This window comes from Pseudophryne corroboree, chromosome 5 (assembly GCF_028390025.1).
Source record: "Pseudophryne corroboree isolate aPseCor3 chromosome 5, aPseCor3.hap2, whole genome shotgun sequence".
NCBI classification, from domain to species: domain Eukaryota; kingdom Metazoa; phylum Chordata; class Amphibia; order Anura; family Myobatrachidae; genus Pseudophryne; species Pseudophryne corroboree.
Window position 1 is genome coordinate 553,330,383 of NC_086448.1, and position 20,558 is coordinate 553,350,940.

Consider the following 20,558-nt stretch of genomic DNA (forward strand, 5'->3'; position numbering starts at 1 on the left):
CTCCTGAGGGTTTGATCGCTAGGTACGCCTAGATGCTTGCTCCCAGAGCCGGCCGTCACCCCCCCCTTACAGAGTCAGAAGACTGGTGAGTAGCAGAAACGAAGAAGACTTCAGTGACGGCATTATGAGGTACCGCACAGCGATCGCACGCTGCGCGCCATGCTCCCACACACAACAGCACTACAGGGCGCGCGGGGGCGCCCTGGGCAGCATATAAGCCTTTAAATAGACTGGCAAGAGGGGACATAGGTGCAGAGGCACTGTTCTAAACCCCGCCAGTATAAATATTTAGTTAAAAAAGCGGGACTTAAGCGTGCCATTGCGGGGGCGGTGCTTAGTCCTCTCAGCTCACACAGCTCAGCGACATTTTCTCTACACAGGCTGCAGAGACGCTGGTCCTTCCCCACACTGCTGCATAAACATCAGGGTGAAAAACGGGGGGGGGGGGGGGGGGGGACAGTAATTTTGGTGCAATATATAGTTATTAAAAAAGCGCTGCAGGTCTGGGGCATTGTTTAGTGTTTCAGAACCGTTGGTGAAGCGCTGGGTTGTGAGCTGGCAAACTCCCCCTGTGTCTCTCTGACGGACTTTACTGTGGGTCTGTCCCCTATATGCCCAGTGTGTCTGAGTATTGAGTACACATGTGTCGACATGTCTGAGGCGGAGTGCTCTTCCCAGGAGGAGACTGTGTTAGGGACACAGACGGCTGCGGGAGTGACCCTGTCGGCACCGCCGACTGGTGATTGGGTAAATGTGTTGAATGCTAATGTGGCTCTTATTAATAAGAGATAAATCTGAGTCTCAAAACCAGGCATGAAAGAAATCTGTGGAGGATGTGTTGTTATAAGTACAGACCCCTTCAGGATCACAAAAAAGATCGTTTGACCAGTTGGCAGACACGGATACCGACACGGACTCTGACTCCAGTGTTGACTATAGTGATGCCAGATTAGATCCGAAATTGGCAAAGAGCATTCGGTACATGATTGTGGCGATAAAATATGTGTTACATATATCGGTGGACCCTACTGTCCCTGACAAAAGGGTCTGTATGTATAAGGGAAAGAAGTCTGAGGTAACGTTTCCTCCCTCTCATGAACTGAATACTCTATTTGAAAAGGTTTGGGAAAGTCCTGACTAAAATTTTCTGATTCCCAAAAGGATTCCGTTGGCAAACCTGTTTCCCTCTGGGGATAGGGAAAAGTGGGAGTCACCCCCTATTGTGGACAAGGCTCTCTCACGGCTGTCCAAACAGGTGGCTCTTCCGTCCCCTGACATGGCAGCCCTTAAGGATCCTGCGGATCGTAGGCAGGAAAATACACTGAAATCCATTTATGTCACCACAGGTACACTGCTCAGGCCAGCCATTGCATCTGCGTGGGTGAGTATTGCTATTGAGAAGTGAGCAGATAACTTGTCATCTGAGATAGATGCCAGAGATAGGGATAACGTTCTCTTGACACTAGGTCATATCAGGGACGCTGCAGCATACCTAAAGGAAGCTGCGAGGGATATTGACCTTTTGGGATCAAAGGCCAATGCCATTGCGGTCTCAGCTAGGAGAGCATTGTGGATTCATCAATGGAATGCTGATGCTGACTCTAAGAAAAATATGGAGTCTCTACCATACAAAGGTGGTGTCTTGTTTGGTGACGGCCTCGCTGATTTGGTGTCTACGGCTACCGCGGGTAAGTCATCATTTTTACCTTATGTTCCTGCACAACAAAAGAAAACACACAACTATCAGATGCAGTCCTTTCGGCCCAATAAATACAGAAAAGGCGAGGTTCTTCCTTCCTTGGTACTAGAGGAAGGGGAAAGGGTAAAAGAACTTTGACCGTGGCAGGTTCCCAGGAACAGAAGTCCTCCCCGGCTTCTGCGGGAGTCCACACCGGTGGGGGCATGTCTCAAACTCTAAAGTCAATTCTGGATTTGTTCGAAACTGGACCCATCGGTTGTAGAAATAGTGTCCCATGGATACAAACTAGAGTTTCAAGACGTTCCCCCTCGCCGATTTTTCAAATCTGCCTTACCAGCTTCTCTTCTGGAATGGGAGGTAGTATGCGACGCAATACTAAAGTTGTGTCAAAATCAGGTCATTGTCAGGGTTCCCCCGTCTCAACAGGGAAAAGGCTTTTATTCGAGCCTGTTCGTGGTCCCGAAGCCGGACGGCTCGGTCAGACCAATCCTGAACCTGAAATCCCTCAATTTCTACCTAAGAAAATTCAAATTCAAGATGGAATCTCTCCGGGCAGTGATCTCCAGTCTGGAGGAAGGGGATTTTATGGTGTCGGTAGACATAAAGGATGCCTATTTACATGTTCCCATTTATCCTCCGCATCAGGCTTACATGAGGTTTGCAGTTCAGGATTGTCATTACCAATTTCAGACGTTGCCGTTTGGTCTGTCCACGGCTCAGAGGGTTTTCACCAAAGTCATGGCGGAAATGATGGTTCTCCTGCGCATGCAAGGAGTCACAATTATCCCGTACTTGGACTATCTCCTGATAAAGGCGAGATCCAGGGACCAGCTACTGCAGAATGTTACGCTCTCCCTGACGGTTCTGCAACAACATGGTTGGCTCCTAAACTTGCCGAAATCACAGTTGGTGCCAACGACGCGACTGTCGTTTTTAGGAATGATTCTGGACACAGAATTACAGAGAGTTTTTCTTCCAGTGGAAAAGGCTCTGGAAATCCAGAACCTGGTCAAACAAATTCTGAAACCAGCGAGAGTGTCAATCCATCAATGCACTCAGTTACTGGGGAAAATGGTGGCGGCCTACGAGGCCATTCAGTTTGGCAAATTCCATGCCAGAGTGTTTCAGTGGGACCTGTTGGACAAGTCGTCCGGATCCCACCTACACATGCACCAAAGAATAATCCTGTCTTCCAAGACCAGAATCTCACTCCTGTAGTGGCTGCACAGCTCTCACCTCCTAGAGAGGTGCAGGTTCGGGATCCAGGACTGGATCCTAGTAACCACGGATGCGAGTCTCCGAGGCTGGGGGGCAGTCACACAGGGGGAAAACTTCCAGGGAAGATGGTCAAGCCAGGAAGCTTGTCTGCACATAAACTTTCTGGAGTTAAGGGTCATTTACAACGGCCTTCTTCAAGCGGAACGTCTGCTTCGCAATCTTCCTGTATTGATTCAGTCGGACAATATAACAGCAGTTGCGTATGTAAACCGCCAGGGCGGAACAAAAAGCAGAGCGGCAATGGCAGAGGCCAAGAAGATTCTCCGCTGGGCGGAAAGACATACAAGCGCCCTGTCAGCGGTCTTCATTCCAGGAGTGGACAACTGGGAAGCAGACTTCCTCAGCAGACACGATCTCCATCCAGGAGAGTGGGGTCTTCATCAAGGGGTCTTCACAGAAGTGACAGGTCTTTGGGGAATTCCTCAAATAGACATGATGGCATCTCGTCTCAACAAGAAACTTCCGAGATATTGTTCCAGGTCGAGGGACCCTCACGCAATAGCAGTGGACGCCCTAGTGACACCGTGGGTGTTTCAGTCGGTGTATGTATTCCCTCCGCTTCCTCTCATTCCAAAAGTGCTAAAGATCATAAGAAGAACAAAGGTTCAGGCGATCCTCATTGTTCTGGACTGGCCAAGGAGAGCTTGTTATCCAGATCTTCAGGAATTACTAATAGGAGATCCCTGGCCTCTTCCTCTACGAGAGGATCTGTTACAGCAGGGGCCGTGCATGTATCAAAACTTACCGTGGCTGCGTTTGACGGCTTGGCGGTTGAACGCCAGATCCTAGCTCGAAAGGGTATTCCCAGTGAAGTCATTCCCACACTTATTCAGGCTAGGAAAGGGGTAACGTCTAAACATTACCACCGTATTTGGAGAAAATATGTGTCTTGGTGTGAATCCAAGAAGGCTCCTACGGAGGAGTTTCAGTTAGGACGTTTTCTCCATTTCCTACAAGCAGGTGTGGATGCGGGATTAAAGTTGGGCTCAATTAAAGTTCAAATTTCAGCCTTATCGGTTTTCTTTAAAAAACAATTGACCTACCTTCCAGAAGTTCAGACTTTCGTGAAAGGTGTGTTGCACATCCAACCTCCATTTGTGCTCCCAGTGGCACCATGGGATCTTAACGTGGTCTTGCAGTTCCTTCAATCACATTGGTTTGAACCTTTACAGAAGGTGGAGTTGAAATTCGTCACTTGGAAAGTGGTCATGCTGTTGGCCTTGGCATCCGCAAGGCGGCTATCGGAGTTAGCAGCTTTGTCTCACAAGAGCCCTTATTTGATCTTCCATGAAGATAGAGCAGAGTTGAGGACTTGTCAATAATTTCTGCCAAAGGTGGTTTCATCGTTCCACATGAACCAACCTATCGTGGTGCCTGTGGCTAGTGACGCTTTAGTGGAGTTGAAGTCTCTCGATGTGGTCAGAGTTTTAAGAATCTATGTCGCCATGACGGCTCAGGTTAGGAAAACGGAGGCTCTTTTCGTCCTGTATGATCCCAACAAGATTGGGGCTCCTGCTTCCAAGCAGACTATTGCACGCTGGATCTGTGCTACGATTCAGCAGGCTCATTCTACGGCTGGATTGCCGTTACCGAAATCGGTGAAGGCCCATTCTACCATAAAGGTGGGTGCATCCTGGGCGGCTGCCCGGGGGGTCTCGGCGTTACAACTTTGCCGATCAGCTACTTGGTCGGGGTCAAACACTTTTGCAAAGTTTTACAAGTTTGATACCCTGGCCGATGATGACCTCAAGTTTGGTCAATCGGTGCTGCAGAGTCATCCGCAATCTCCCGCCCGTTCTAGAGCTTTGGTATAACCCCATGGTTCTTATGGTGACCCCAGCATCCTCTAGGACGTCTGAGAAAATAGGATTTTAATACCTACCGGTAAATCATTTTCTCTTAGTCCGTAGAGGATGCTGGGCGCCCGTCCCTGTGCGTACTGAATCTGCAGTTATTAGTTCTGGTTACACACAGGTTGTGTTTCGTTTATAATCAGCCTGTTGCTGGCATTGTTCATGCTGTTGACTAGAGTTCTGTTGAATGACATGTTGTACGGCATGTTTGAGGTGTGAGCTGGTATGTATCTCACCTTAGTTTAAAAATAAATCCTTTCCTCGAAATGTCCATCTCCCTGGGCACAGTTCCTATAACTGGAGTCTGGAGGAGGGGCATAGAGGGAGGAGCCAGTTCACACCCCTTTCAAAGTCTTAAAGTGCCCATGTCTCCTGCGGATCCCGTCTATACCCCATGGTTGTTATGGTGACCCCAGCATCCTCTACGGACGAAGAGAAAAGGATTTACCGGTAGGTATTAAAATCCTATTCTTTTTTATATACAAATAGTACAATTAATTTTTATCCATCCAGAGTTGCGAAGTATAGTTGCCAGCAATTCAAAGCTTTATCAGTGTTGTTTTTATTTACATTTTTTTAACCTGGCAATGTCATCTGATCTTACTGCATCCCCTGGATTTTAAAAATTATTTATTGAGGTGGATTAGGTTGGGTATGTATTGCCGGCGGTCAGAATACTGTCCGCAGCATCCCGATGGTCAGAATCCCGACATGGGAAGGTTAGTATACTTACCTTCTCCCCATACCCCTAACCCTAACCCTCCCCAGTAGTGCCTAACCCTAATCCCCCTCCCCGCAGCCTAATCCTAACCCCCACGGGCCACAGCCTAACCCTAACCCTCCCCCCGCAGCTTACCTCTCCAGCGCAGCAATGTGTGAAAGTTCGGGATCCCGGCTGTCGGGATTCCGGCGCGAGGCTGGAGATCCTATTTGGGATGCAGGTGTTGGCATTAGAATAGTGTCAGGATTTTGGTGTTGGTATTCTGACTGCCGCGATCCAGACCGGATCCCCCCCTGGGCTGCCCTTTTCCCATCACTTATAATACTCCGTGGCAGACAGTTCTGATTTTCTCTACAACTGCTTGACCTACCTTTGGGATGGGGCACTCTGCTTGACGTAGGAACGAATGCATTATAGGGTTTGTAGTAGCCAGAAAAGTATTGGTCAGGATTGACTTATGCATTGTGTCCCTGAAAATTATTTGTGTGCAATTAGGATAATGGTTTGGTTGATAATCCAACTTTATGATGCTATATGATAGATCCGCAGCAGACATTTGCATTTGTGTCCAAAGTGCTGCTAATGCCAGTACTATTTTCAAAATGAAAAAAAAAAAAAAAAATACAAAATACTGTTATATGTTATACAGTATGTAACTGTTCTGTCCTCAGGCTATTCTTTATGAAGTGCAAATACAGGTAAATGAAGTAGTGTATTTAATATTTTCTCAGGAGAAATCTGATATTGGCCACAACGTGGTTTTTCCATGACAACACTGTAACATAGCCTTTTGTATGCAGATACAGCCGCAGTCACACACAGAATATACACATGTTGCATGTAACTTTAATCAGCAGAGTCTGCATCTTATTCGCATAACGATAGAAATAAGACACATTTTCTGGGGAAAAATGCACACAAATACGCCTGGCGTTAGTAAACGCACTCACTGCCATGCGTATTGCCATGCGTGATTAGAAGGGCTTTATAAAGTGACTGCAGAAAGAATGTAGGAGGACACATCTGTACATTGTATGTGATATGCAATGTGTGTTATGTGCAAGTGATATGCAATGTGTGTGATGTGCAGTAAGTGATATGCAGTGTGTAATGTGGTACACTGTAATGCAATGTACAGTGAATGTGATTTATTATATGTGATATGCAATGTAACTGACATGTAAGCAATGGGTTCGGTATGAATGACCACTGGATGTGATGCTGGCGGTCATTCATACTGAACCCATTATGAATACCGACGCCGGCATACAGATGTATGTAATCCCGACAGGGTGTTTTTTGTTTTTTTTACTAATCTAACCCCTGTCCCCTACCCCCTAACACCCCCTTCCCACAGCCTAACCCTAACCTCCCACCCCCGCAACCTAAACCTAACCTTCCCCTCCGGCACAAATGAGAGCGATGCGGGTATACTTATAGTCGGGAGCCTAGCTGTCGGAGTTCCGTCGTAGGTATCTTGACCCTGTCGGAATTCCGATGTCGGGATTTTGACGGTGGTCGGTATTTCGGCAGCCGGTATCCCGACAGCCGGGATATTAACCGCATCCTGTATGCAATATGTAGTGTAATGTATGTAATGTGCAGTGTAAATGATGTAGAGTGTACTGTAAATTCTATGTAAAGTAAGTTATATGCAATATAAGTTCTATATCAATATGCAGAATAAGTGATATGTAATGTACCCTAAGTTATGTGTAGAGTAAAGTAAATGTATAATAAGTGATATGCAGTGTAAACAATATGTAGCAAATTGTAAGTCATATGCAGTGTATATGATATGCAGTGTAAATTATATGATATTTATATGCAGTGTACTGTAAGAAATTTGCAGTGTGTACAGGGGTGGGCTGATCCATCACAAAATTTAGAAAGGTGTGGGTGCCATTAATTGGAAGCAGCGGTGCTATACAGAGGCACTGTCTCCATTTGCAAGCGTTAATTAAGCTAACCAGCCCTACCCCCTGGGACAGTTGCATACAGTACCCCCCTCCCCCCGATGGGGCCTAACCCTAATTTCCCCTCTTCTCCGCATCCTAACCCGCCTGAGTGGCACTTAAACCCCCCTACCCCTGCAGCCAAGCCCTAATCCTCCCGGGATTCCAGCATCAGGATCCTGCCCTTTCCTGTATTCCAGACGGTATTCTGATGGGTGACGGGATTCCGGCGCCTGTATTTGTGCTGCTGCGTTCCCGAAAACCGGTATCTTGAATGTATACCATGCTTACGCCATCTGAATATGTCGTTAATATTGCAATGCTCTCTCAGGTATTTTTGTAACAAAATAGCTTCAGTACATTTGAGCAGATCACATTTCCCATACCTATAATGGAAAATTTGATCTGCTTACTAAAACAAATGTGATATTTAGGACTTGGAGGATAATTATGTGAAAATAATTCTGAAATGGGGTGAAAACAACTGTATGAATGTTATTTTAGTAAAAAAAAAAGATAAGTATGGGCCATTTTAAAAAACACAGTATATGTGTCCCCAAACCCAAATAATCTTCATCCCAGCAGTTCATCCATCGTTAAATATCGCTGAAAACATGACAGCTGTAGAATTAAATTCTGAGCTATATCCGGCTGCACACCCTCATTGTCCTGCACACCTCTGTGGCCCGCAAGGACGTGCTCAGAGTTCAATTTCCCTTTTGATTAGCCTGTTATGTTCCATGTTATCCTTAACTTACATACAGATACTTTTCAGATATACATTGAGACTAGAAGGAATATCTTTTGTATTGTGCAACAGTCTTAGCTTAAATTGTGTGCCATAGACTGGTCGCAATGCCATATTCTGTTCATGAGCATTAAGTGTAATCTCCAAGTGAAACACCGTAGTCATTTGCTTCATTGTTAGAGCACGATGGTGATCACAAAATGAACTTAATAACCCATCACTGCCCAGGGGATAACCGTCTTTCTAGTCTCCTTCTTTACAATGCAAAGTCCAGAGTGGTTAAATAATGGCTCTGCTGAGCACTGAATTAAAAAGGAACAGCTGTATGATAAATTAAAGAAAATGTCATTATCTCCTTGGTTTATTCACAGAGGGTGTCTGTGAAATCTGGCTGACCAGTGAAGACACAGGAGCTTATGGCAGAGACATTGGCACAGATCTACCTACCCTTCTTTGGAAGCTGGTTGATGTCATACCTGAGGGCGCAATGCTGAGACTTGGCATGACCAACCCCCCTTATATTTTAGAGCATTTGGAGGTAAGAACATGGAGATGCATAAACTATTTCCACAGATATGAAATAATTAGTACTGAAAGTTGAAGAAGGGGTGAAATAACCAATATGCAGCGTATAAATCTAGGTGACCTATATTTTGGCTTTCCTTACTGACCTGTCACAGTTAGTGCTGAGCATTGTCTCATAGCCCTAATCAGCTCAGCAATATGATATTTTATGTAATACATGTTATAGAGCATGTTGTGCTTTTTTTCTTCTTATAAATGTTCACTTTAAGAAATGGTGGAAGTATTCTCAAAGAAGTTAAATGTGTTCACCTGCTATATGGGGGAGTGACGGGTTGAAATATATTGCCAAACGCAGTTATCTTTGGTATTTTAAGATGTGTATGGTATTTGAATATTTGTTTGGTAGGTTCTCTATAGTTAACCTATTATAGACCAATCTCCTCCTTCCACTTTGTGAAGCCATGGGTACTGTACTGTAGGAGACCGACGGTCACATTACCGATGGCTGCATCCCGTCCCTTCTAAATCCTGACACTCGGCATGCGACTAGCATTGGCAATTCCCACTCGTGGGTGTCCACGACACCCATAGAGTGGGAATAGAACCTGTGGCCCGCAGCATGTCGAGCGTAGCTTATTCCGCTGCCGGGATCCCACGGTCGGTATACTGACCGCTGGGATCCCCAGTGGCGGTCACGCATACCCAACACACTGTATGCTGGATCAGTTTCTCAGTAGGTACCTCTTTTTATCTGAAGTGGGTCCGGCTTACTATGCTGGTTTTAAGTGTTAAGCCGCTGGATAGGTTTGGCATTCATGGGTGTGATCTGTGGCCCAAGTGAAGGAAACAAGATTTTTGTTTGCGGCTTTCTATTGGGCAGCATGTTTGCAACTTTATAAACTGGTGTGGGAGGCACTTTGCCGTCTGACGCACAGATCGACTTTTAACACCCCTCACTGTTAAGGACAGTTGGGACTCATCCAAAGTACTTCAGTAGTTCACATTTGCATATGGTATCCCCAGCCAGGCACCCACAGATTCAGGGATACTCTTTTTCAAATAATGTGACCATTAAGAAGATAATATCTGATGATCATGTGAATCACCCCCATCTTGGCACTTATACACTTGGTGCACACTCTTTCAAACAATCTGACCCCTTACAGTAGGAACAGACAAATAAAAAACTATCTAACACTTCGTTCATACACAACTAGACTGTAGTGCCATATGGTAGTGGTGATAACGTGACATATATTTTTCTCACCTCTCTCTCTCTCTCTCTCTCTCCATTACTGGCAGTGCCTCCACCTGAATCTTGACAAGCCACGGGGTAGGGAACGGGACTTCCATCCACGACAGGTAGATTTAGGAAACCTCTGCCCCAACACCTCACAACCCTAATACTCCGAGGACTCTGAACACACAGGGTTAGCTGTTTAAACCACCACGGTGCATTTACTAACCATAAGTGTAGGAAAGTGTGGCTGGTTTTCAGCAGCACTCCACGCAGGATCATGGAATAGCAGTAAAGTAGAATACTGCAGACATCCTAACTCTCTATGCACCAAGGAGGTAGACTTACTAAAATTTACTTAAGCAGTTGCGAACAATAGCACCCAATTCTTCTGATACTGGCTTAGTTTTCTTCACATTGTATATCTACTACATGCCTCTCACTGCCACCCCCTTTCAGCTGCGACAGGGGTTTGCTGCCCTATCTGTCAGCTTTCCAGGGGTCACACTCCTGCCACACTCCCAGACTGGCCTGACTGTATGCTTCCAGTCACCCTCCTGGCTCCACTCTCCTCTTGCACAGGAACCACATTTGGTACCAAACCAGCTCCTTTTAAAGGCTCTGCCGCATATTTTCTCACCAGACCCGGCTCCTGATTGGCTCCTACCCACTCTGTCAATCATGTCCTGAGAACTCCCAGAAGGGGCTAGGTGTTCTATAGCTGCCCAGCTGCAGTAATCTTTGTGCAGTCCATGCATTGTAAAATAGATTAACAGGCTGCCGCCGCAATAACTTTTCTCTGGCTGGGTCCACAGGTTATCCACAGGATAACATTGGGATATGCCGGAGCGACAACGGAAATGGCACCAAATAGTCACAAGCTTTCTGGCCTCCCAGGATGCATCGGGGCTTCTCCATATAATCCAGCCCACTGACTCAGTCAAATCAGATTTCTCTGACGTCCTAGTGGATGCTGGGAACTCCGTAAGGACCATGGGGAATAGCGGCTCCGCAGGAGACTGGGCACATCTAAAGAAAGCTTTAGGACTATCTGGTGTGCACTGGCTCCTCCCCCTATGACCCTCCTCCAAGCCTCAGTTAGATTTTTGTGCCCGACCGAGCAGGGTGCAATCTAGGGGGCTCTCCTGAGCTTCTTAGATAAAAGTTAGTTTTAGGTTTTTTATTTTCAGTGAGACCTGCTGGCAACAGGCTCACTGCATCGAGGGACTAAGGGGAGAAGAAGCGAACCTGCCTGCTTGCAGCCAGCTTGGGCTTCTTAGGCTACTGGACACCATTAGCTCCAGAGGGATCGAACACAGGCCCAGCCTCGGAGTCCGGTCCCAGAGCCGCGCCGCCGGCCCCCTTACAGAGCCAGAAGCAAGGAGAGGTCCGGAAAATCGGCGGCAGAAGACATCAGTCTTCATCAAGGTAGCGCACAGCACTGCAGCTGTGCTCCATTGCTCCTCATGCACACCTCAGACTGCGGTCACTGATGGGTGCAGGGCGCTGGGGGGGGCGTCCTGAGCAGCAATATTAACACCTTGGCTGGCAAAAATACATCACATATAACCCCCAGGGCTATATGGATGTATATTAACCCCTGCCAGAATCCATAAAAATGCGGGAGAAAAGTCAGCGAAAAAGGGGCGGAGCTATCTCCTTCAGCACACTGGCGCCATTTTTCCCTCACAGCTCCGTTGGAGGGAAGCTCCCTGGCTCTCCCCTGCAGTTAATACACTACAGAAAGGGTTAAAAAGAGAGGGGGGGGGCACAATTTAGGCGCAGTATACAATATATATGCAGCTATAAGGGAAAACACTTTTTTATAGGTGCTATCCCTGTGATATATAGCGCCCTGGTGTGTGCTGGCATACTCTCCCTCTGTCTCCCCAAAGGGCTTTGTGGGGTCCTGTCCTCTATCAGAGCATTCCCTGTGTGTGTGCTGTGTGTCGGTACGGCTGTGTCGACAGGTATGTGGAGGATAATGAGGTGGAGGCGGAGCGAATGCCTGTAAATATGTTGTCACCCCCTGCGGGGTCGACACCGGTGTGGTTGAACTTATGGAAGGATTACGTGAAAGTGTCAACTCCTTACACAAAAGGTCGACGACACGGAACAGCCGGCTACTCAGCTTGTGCCTGTTCCAGCGTCTCAAATGTCATGGGGGGCTCTAAAATCGCCCGTTACCTCAGATAACAGACACAGATGTCGACACGGATACTGACTCCAGTGTCGACATCGATGAGACTGGTGTACCCTCCAAATAGGTCCACCCGTTACAGGATTGAGGCAATGAAAAATGTATTACACATTTATGATTATACCCCAGGTACCACATAAAAGGGTATTGTGTTTGGTGAGAGAAAACTATTAGTAGTTTTTCCTGCATCTGAGAAATTAAATGAGGTGTGTGAGGAAGAGTGGTCTTCCCCCGGTAAGAAATTGATAATTTCTACAACGGTTATTGGCAGCGTACCTTTTCCCGCCAGAGGATAGGTCACGCGGGGAAACACCCCATAGGGTAGATACAGCGCTTACACGCTTATCAGAAAAGCTGGCACTACCGTCTCCGGGTACGGCCGCCCTGAAGGAACCTGCTGATAGAAAGCAGGAGGTTACCCTATAAGATATAGTCACACACTAGGGCATTATATTGCGACCAGCCGTTGCTTCGGCATGGATGTGCAGTGCTCCCGCTGCGTGGTCAGATTCCCTGTCGGAAAATAACTATGGATAGGGACAATATTTTGCTGAAAATAGAGCATATAAAAGACGTGGTCTTATACATGCGTGATGCACAGGGGGATATTTGCCGGCTGGCATCAAAAATAAGCGCTAGGTCCATTGCCGCCAGACGGGGGTTATGGACTTGGCAATGGTCAGGCGATGCCGACTCGAATCGGCACATGGAAGTTGCCCTATAAGGGGGTAAAACTGTTTGGGGATAGTTTTTTCAGACCTCGTTTCCACAGCTACTGCTGGGAAATTGATTTTTTTGCCACAGGCTACCCCACAACAAAAGACATCAAGTACAGTCCTTTCGGCCCCAGAAAAGCAAGAGGGCTAGAGGCTCATCCTTTCTGCTGAGAGGCAAAGGTAGAGGAAAATGCTGCAACACACAGCTAGTTCCCAAGAGCAGAAGTCCTCCCTGCGTCCGGTAGGTCCACAGCATGGTGCTGGGGCTGCTCAGGCGGACCCGGGTACGGTGGGGGCCCGTCTCAGATATTTCAGCGGACAGTGGGCTCTCTCACATGGATCCCTGGGTCCTTCAAGTAGTATCTCAGGGGTACAGGCTGGAGTTCGAGACGTTCTTCCCCCCCGCCGTTTCCTAAAATCTGCCTTACCGGCACCTCCCTCTGCCAGGGAGACGGTGTTGGTGGATATTCAACACTATAATCACAACAAGTGATTGTCAAGGTGCCCCTCCTTCAGCAAGGAAGGGGTTACTATTCCACAGTGGTTGTGGTACCGCAACGGTTCGGTGAGACCCATCTTGAAATTAAAATACTTGAACTTTTATATCAGAAGATTCAAGTTCAAGATGGAATCGCTCAGGGCGGTTATTACGAGCCTGGACGAGGGGGATTACAGGGTCTCCCTGGACATCAAGGATGCGTACCTGCATGTCCCCATTTACCCCCCTCACCAGGAGTACCTCAGATATGTGGTACAGGACTGTCACTATCCATTCCAGACGCGGCCGTTGGAGTTGTCCACGGCACCGAAGGTCTTTACCTAGGTAATGGCCGAAGTGATGATACTCCTTCGCAAGAAGGAAGTTTTTATTATCCCGTACTTGGACGATCTCCTGATAAAGGCGAGGTCCAAAGAACAGTTGGTAGTGGGGGTAGCACTCTCTCGGGAAGTGCTACAACAGCACGACTGGATTCTCAATATTCCAAAGTCACAGCTGGTCCGGACGACACGTCTTCTGTTCCTGGGAATGTTTCTGAACGCAGACCAGAAAAGAGTGTTTCTTCCAGTGGAAAAAGCCGAGGAGTTGTCATCTCTAGTCAGAGACATCCTAAAACCAGGACAGGTGTTGGTACATCAATGCACACGAGTCCTGGGAAAAATGGTAGCTTCGTACGAAGCATAATTCCATTCGGAAGACTCCACGCAAGGACGTTCCAGTGGGACCTGTGGGACTAATGGTCCGGGTCCCATCTACAGATACAACAGCGGATAACCCTGTCAGCAAGAAACAGGGTGTCGCTGCTGTGGTGGCTGCAGAGGGCTCATCTACTAGAGGGCCGCAGATTCGGAATATAGGACTGGGTCCTGGTGACCACGGATGCCAGCCTTCGGGGCTGGGGTGCAGTCACACAGGGAAGAAATTTCCAAGGAGATTTCGCTTCACATAAATATTCTGCAGCTAAGGGCCATTTACAATGCCCTAAGCCAAGCAAGGCCCCTGCTTCAGAACCAGCCGGTACTGATCCAATCAGACGACATCACGGCGGTCGCCCATGTAAACAGACAGGGCGGCACAAGAAGCAGGATGGCGATGGCAGAAGCCACAAGGATTCTCCGATGGGCGACCTACACCCAGGAGAATTGGGACTTCATCCTGAAGTTTTCCAAATGCGGGTAAACCGTTGGGAATGACCACGGGTGGACATGATGGCGTCCCGCCTCAACAAGAAGTTGAAAAGATATTGCGCCAGGTCAAGGGACCCTCAGGCGATCGCTGGGGACGCTCTAGTGACACCGTGGGTGTACCAGTCGGTTTATGTGTCTCCTCCTCTACCTCTCATACCCAAGGTACTGAGAATAATAAGAAGGCGAGGAGTGAAAATCATATCTCGGGGTTCCGGATTGGCCATGAAGAGCTTGGTACCCGGAACTTCAAGAGATGCTGGCAGAGGACCCTTTTCCTCTGCCGCTCAGACAAGACCTGCTGCAGCAGGGACCCTGTCTGTTCCAAGACTTACCGCGGCTGCGTTTGACGGCATGGCGGTAGAACACCGGATCCTAAAGGAAAAGGGTATTCCGAAGGAAGTCATCCCTACCCTGATCATAGCCAGGAAGGATGTCACCGCAAGACATTATCGCCGCGTTTGGCAAAAAATTTGTTGCTTGGTTGGAGGCCATGAAGGCCCCGACGGAGGAATTTCAACTATGTCGATTCCTGCACTTCCTGCAAGCAGGGGTGACGTTTGGGCCTCAAATTGGGGTCCATCAAGGTCCAGATTTCGGCTCTGTCGATTTTCTTCCAGAAAGAACTGGCTTCACTGCCTGAAGTTCAGACTTTGGTTAAAGGAGTACTACATATTCAGCCTCCTTTTGTGCCTCCTGTGGCACTTTTTGGATCTCAACGTGGTGTTGGATTTCCTAAAGTCGCATTGGTTGAGCCACTTAAAACCATGGAGCTAAAGTATCTCGCGTGGAAAGTGGTCATGCTGTTGGCCTTGGCCTTGGCCAGGCGTGTGTCAGAATTGGCGGTTTTGTCATGTAAAAGGCCTTATCTGATTTTCTATATGGATAGGGCAGAGTTGAGGACTCGTCCTCAGTTTCTCCCGAAGGTGGTCTCAGGTTTTCACTTGAACCAACCTATTGTGGTGCCTGCGGCTACTGGGGACTTGGAGGATTCCAAGTTGCTGGACGTAGTCAGGGCCCTGAAAATTTTATTTTTCCAGGACGGCTGGAGTCAGGAAAACTGACTCGCTGTTTATCCTGATGGCACCCAACAAGCTGGGTGCTCCTGCTTCTAAGCAGTCTATTGCGCGCTGGATTTGTAGCACTATTCAGCTGGCGCATTCTGCGGTAGGATTACCGCAGCCTAAATCAATAAAAGCCCATTCCACAAGGACGGTGGGCTCATCGTGGGCGGCTGCCCGAGGGGTCTCGGCTTTACAACTTTGCCGAGCAGCTACTTGGTCAGGGGCAAACACGTTTGCAAAATTCTATGAATTTGATACCCTGGCTGAGGAGGACCTGGAGTTCTCTCATTCGGTGCTGCAGAGTCATCCGCACTCTCCCGCCCGTTTGGGAGCTTTGGTATAATCCCCATGGTCCTTACGGAGTTCCCAGCATCCACTAGGACGTCAGAGAAAATAAGAATTTACTTACCGATAATTCTATTTCTCGTAGTCCGTAGTGGATGCTGGGCGCCCATCCCAAGTGCGGATTGTCTGCAATACTTGTACATAGTTATTGTTAACTAATCGGGTTCTTGTTGTGAGCCATCTATTCAGAGGCTCCTCTGTTATCATGCTGTTAACTGGGTTTCATATCACAAGTTGTACGGTGTGATTGGTGTGGCTGGTATGAGTCTTACCCGGGATTCAAAATCCTTCCTTATTGTGTACGCTCGTCCGGGCACAGTATCCTAACTGAGGCTTGGAGGAGGGTCATAGGGGGAGGAGCCAGTGCACACCAGATAGTCCTAAAGCTTTCTTTAGATGTGCCCAGTCTCCTGCGGAGCCGCTATTCCCCATGGTCCTTACGGAGTTCCCAGCATCCACTACGGACTACGAGAAATAGAATTATCGGTAAGTAAATTCTTTTTTTTTTTTTTTTTGGTGCGGCAGGAGCCGGACCATGGTCAAAGGGATGCTGTTAATAGCAGCCTGAAGCTTTTATTATTTTATTTTTATATTCTTACTATGTTTTTTTTTTTCACTCTGAGTAACTTTTCTTAACAGCGTCTTAAACGCATACTAGAAAAAGTCGCTCCAACAACTCTCCACCAGGTCACAACAACGCTTACCTTCGCGGTATAGTGCTGTCTCGACGGGCGTCTGTGTCAGATGATTCTAGCAGGTCCAGCAGACGTAACCAGGCTGTGGCAAGAGCATGGGGAGAAGGTAAGGCATCGGTTTCCTCTTACTAGGGGTTCCGGACACAGCTAAACTGTATTGGAGGAGACTACAAACAGTGTTGATGTGCCGACCACTCTTAGGTGCGACAGCGCTATGCTTTTGGGATCATAGGCGCCAGGACTAGGTTGAGGCCGCGATCCTTGGAGTTTAAGTCAACAGGGGGAGTTGGCGCTCTCCTGGTCGCCCCTCCCCCAAGTTCATGACCAGTTTCCGCGCGTCTCCCGTCCATTAACTAAATGACCTCACTTCCGTCTCAGACGCTACCACGAGGGTACTCGGTCGCAGCTTAGACACTGCGGTTGTGTACACTAAAGTTGTAGCCTAGACCGAGTCGCAGGCCGTAGCGTCTGCATACACGTAGCATTCACTGAGCGTCTATGTCCGTTAGTGAGCGTCCGTGTCTCTCATCAGTTATCGGAGCGGTAGTGTACATCAGTAGCATCTGAATCAACTCAGCGTCTTGCGAGCGTATTGATGGATATGGAAGTGTGGTGAGTCTTTCTGTATCCGCTCTATGGAGGAAGGGTTATACAGTACTAAATTCTCTCTACTTGTTAGTATGAATTGTTAATTTTGGTACATATTGCATATGAGACCTGTATATTACTGTTGTTTCTTCATGTTATGTTTGAAAAAAAACAGTTAAAAATAGAAATAAAATTGTCTCACTTACTTGTAAGTTATATAATGGTGATTGTATTCTCATATGACAATGTCTAATGTTTTTTTTTTTTTTTAAATCAAGTACTTTTTTAATTGGTTTTTTGACATTTATACATAACTCAAAACAAACATCAGCATTCTATTGACTGTAACAATTGCCATCAATAAAATTATATATGTTAAAGTTCAACATGTATTGTGCGTCAATTATATTCACTTAAGGTTTCTTATCAAACGATATCTGTGTAAAGAAGGACTAGGTGTCCAGTATCGGTCTGGCCAGCCTTGTGCTGCACCAGCGGTCCCACTTCTCTGTAAATTGAGAGGAGGAACCCCTTATCTTATACATATATCTCTCGTGTCGTATTACTGAATTTACTAACGCCCTCCACTGCTCCACCCTAGGCATGTCAACTGAGAACCAAACCCTGGCAATGACAACCCTCGCCAGCGTAGTGAGACACAGGACATACTTGTACAGTACCACAGAGTGTGTTTCCTCAAGATCTAATCCAAACAGGCATAGGCCGGGGTCTAATACGGGGAGGGATGGGGCAGTCATGGTTATATCACCCCATACCTTACACCAGAAAAGGGAAATTGCAGGGCAGTCCCATAACAAATGCCAGAATCCGGCATCGGTCTCCCGGCATCTGGGGCAGCAAGCATTATCACTAAGACCAGCCCTCTGCATAGTGACAGGAGTTCGATACACCCTGTGCAGAATGTAAAAAAAGACTTGTTTATATCGTATACATGGCGTAGTATATTTAATGGAGCCCAGGATCTGGATCCACTGCTCCTGGGATAGAGGTCCCAAATCAGTCTCCCATTTGATGCGAAGTGTATTCAAATGATCATGACCATATTTGTTATTCAAAGCAGTATATATGACAGATATTTTTCCCCTTCGACTAAGAGAAGTGAGCAACGACTTAACGGGTGAATCTGCAATTGGAGGTGGGCCATGAGGAAACTGGGTCTGCACAGCATGTCTAAGTTGAAAGTACCGAAACAAGGCAGTGTTAGGTATATCAAATTCGAGTTTCAATTGCTGAAAAGACTTGAGCACTCCATCTTGGTAGAGTTGTTTTAGAGATATTACACCCTTAGTTATCCAAATATTATCTGGAGATATCTTGTACAACTCTGAATACGTACTATTAAACCATAGCGGAGTACTGGCATCTTGCCCCTCCCAATCATATAGAGTATGTGCATAGCGCCAGATTAGCAAGGCTTGGCGTAACAAGGGAGGCAAACCAGAAGCCGCACGGCCAGAAAGAAGGAGTTGAAGAGGAGAAAAGGAGAAAGCAGGAGAGCACCTCGCCCGCTCAGCCAGAAGACCCCCCATTGTTGGATCCAAGGAATCTCCAGTCCACTCACCAAGATGGGACATTTGTGCTGCTACGTAATATAGTCTCAAATTGGGAAGACTCGCACCCCCCGAGAGTTGTGACCTACTCAGCGTTTTAATAGAGACTCTTGCTGGTTTATTACCCCATATAAATGAGGACATAACGCCCTCAATTACAGTGAAGACTTTTTTCGGGAGGTAGACCGGAGAGTTATGTAGGGCATATAGGAACTTTGGCTGCATTATCATTTTGAATAAATTAACCCGACCCAGGATAGACAGTGGTAGCTTTTTCCAGCTATGAGCCCTTTCTTTAAATGACATCGTAATGGGGTCGATATTTTGGGCCACATAACTACGTGCCATAGGGGTGATCCAGATACCCAAGTATTTAAACCGCAGCGTCCACTGCAAGGGGTACGCCCCCCGGGTATTTTCAGGGAGAAAACCAGACAAGGGAAAAATATGCGATTTATCCCAGTTGATCAGTAAACCAGAAAAAACTCCAAATTCCTCCACTACCCACAGCAAAGCCTGCAAGGAGTCCTCAGAGTCCTGCAAGAAAAGGAGCATATCGTCTGCATACAGGGCCACAACATCCACATGATCCCCAACCTTAATACCCCTAATCTCATCATTAGATCGCAGCAAGGCGGCCAACGGTTCCACGGCAATAGCGAACAGCGCAGGGGATAGGGGGCAACCCTGTCGAGTGCCCCTCTCCAACGCAAACATCTCCGACGTGAAACCATTGGCCGTCACACGGGCCACAGGCAAAAAATACAATAACTGGAGACATTTAATAAAACGAGGGCCAAAAGCAAACTTCTCCAGTACCCCCCACAAATATGTCCACTCCACTGAGTCGAATGCTTTGGCTGTATCTAGAGACACCACCACCGCATCCAACTCCCCCAGATCACGCCTCTGCAGATGACAAAACAGTCTACGTAAATTTTGGGCAGTTGATTTACCTGGCATAAATCCCGTCTGGTCCGGGTGAATGATTGTTGTAATAACTAAGTTCAATCTAGATGCCAAGATCTTTGCTAGTATCTTGACATCCGTATTGAGGAGGGAAATAGGTCTGTAAGATTCGGGGCGTAGGGGGTCTTTCCCCGGTTTCAGCAAGACAATTATATTTGCCTCGGCCATAGAGCGAGGGAGAGTCCCGCCCTCCAACAATATGTCAAATAGTTGTAAAAGATAGGGGGCAAAAAAGCTGCTAAATTTCTTACAGACTTCACCCGGAAGTCCATCACAACCCGGTGCCTTAGACGCTGGGAGGGACAGGATCGCAGCGTTCACCTCCTCCAGAGTAATTGGTGCATCTAGAGCCCCAGAGTCTTCCCGGGACAGACAGGGCAAATCCAACCGAGCCAAATAGTCCCTCAATTGATCATTGGAGTAAGTGGCTCGGGATGTATATAGCGAGGAATAGTAACTACGAAATGTCTCAGACACCGCCGAGCCAGAGTAACACATTTGGTTGTCAGAGTTCCTCACACATTGAATCATTGTTCTAGTAGATTCTGACCGAGCCAGAAATGCTAAATAACTGCCATTCATCTCCGCCTGAAAATAGTGTGCATGTCCCGCAAAAAGGAGTCTACGCCTGGACTTCTCAAATAAGCAATCGGACCACTCTCCTTGCACGTCTCGCCACAACAGTTCATCAGAACGTAAATGGGTAGCTAT

At 47.3% G+C, this 20,558-nt stretch overlaps 1 protein-coding gene across 2 annotated transcripts in view; it reads left to right on the forward strand.

The window, feature by feature from the left end:
* CDKAL1 (CDK5 regulatory subunit associated protein 1 like 1) overlaps positions 1-20,558 on the forward strand; it is a 1,663,077-nt gene that overhangs the window by 979,557 nt on the left and 662,962 nt on the right. For both annotated transcript variants that reach the window (XM_063923244.1, XM_063923245.1), the window contains exon 10: positions 8,626-8,792. In XM_063923244.1, coding sequence (XP_063779314.1) covers positions 8,626-8,792 — 167 coding nt within the window. The remainder of the gene's footprint in view (positions 1-8,625; positions 8,793-20,558) is intronic.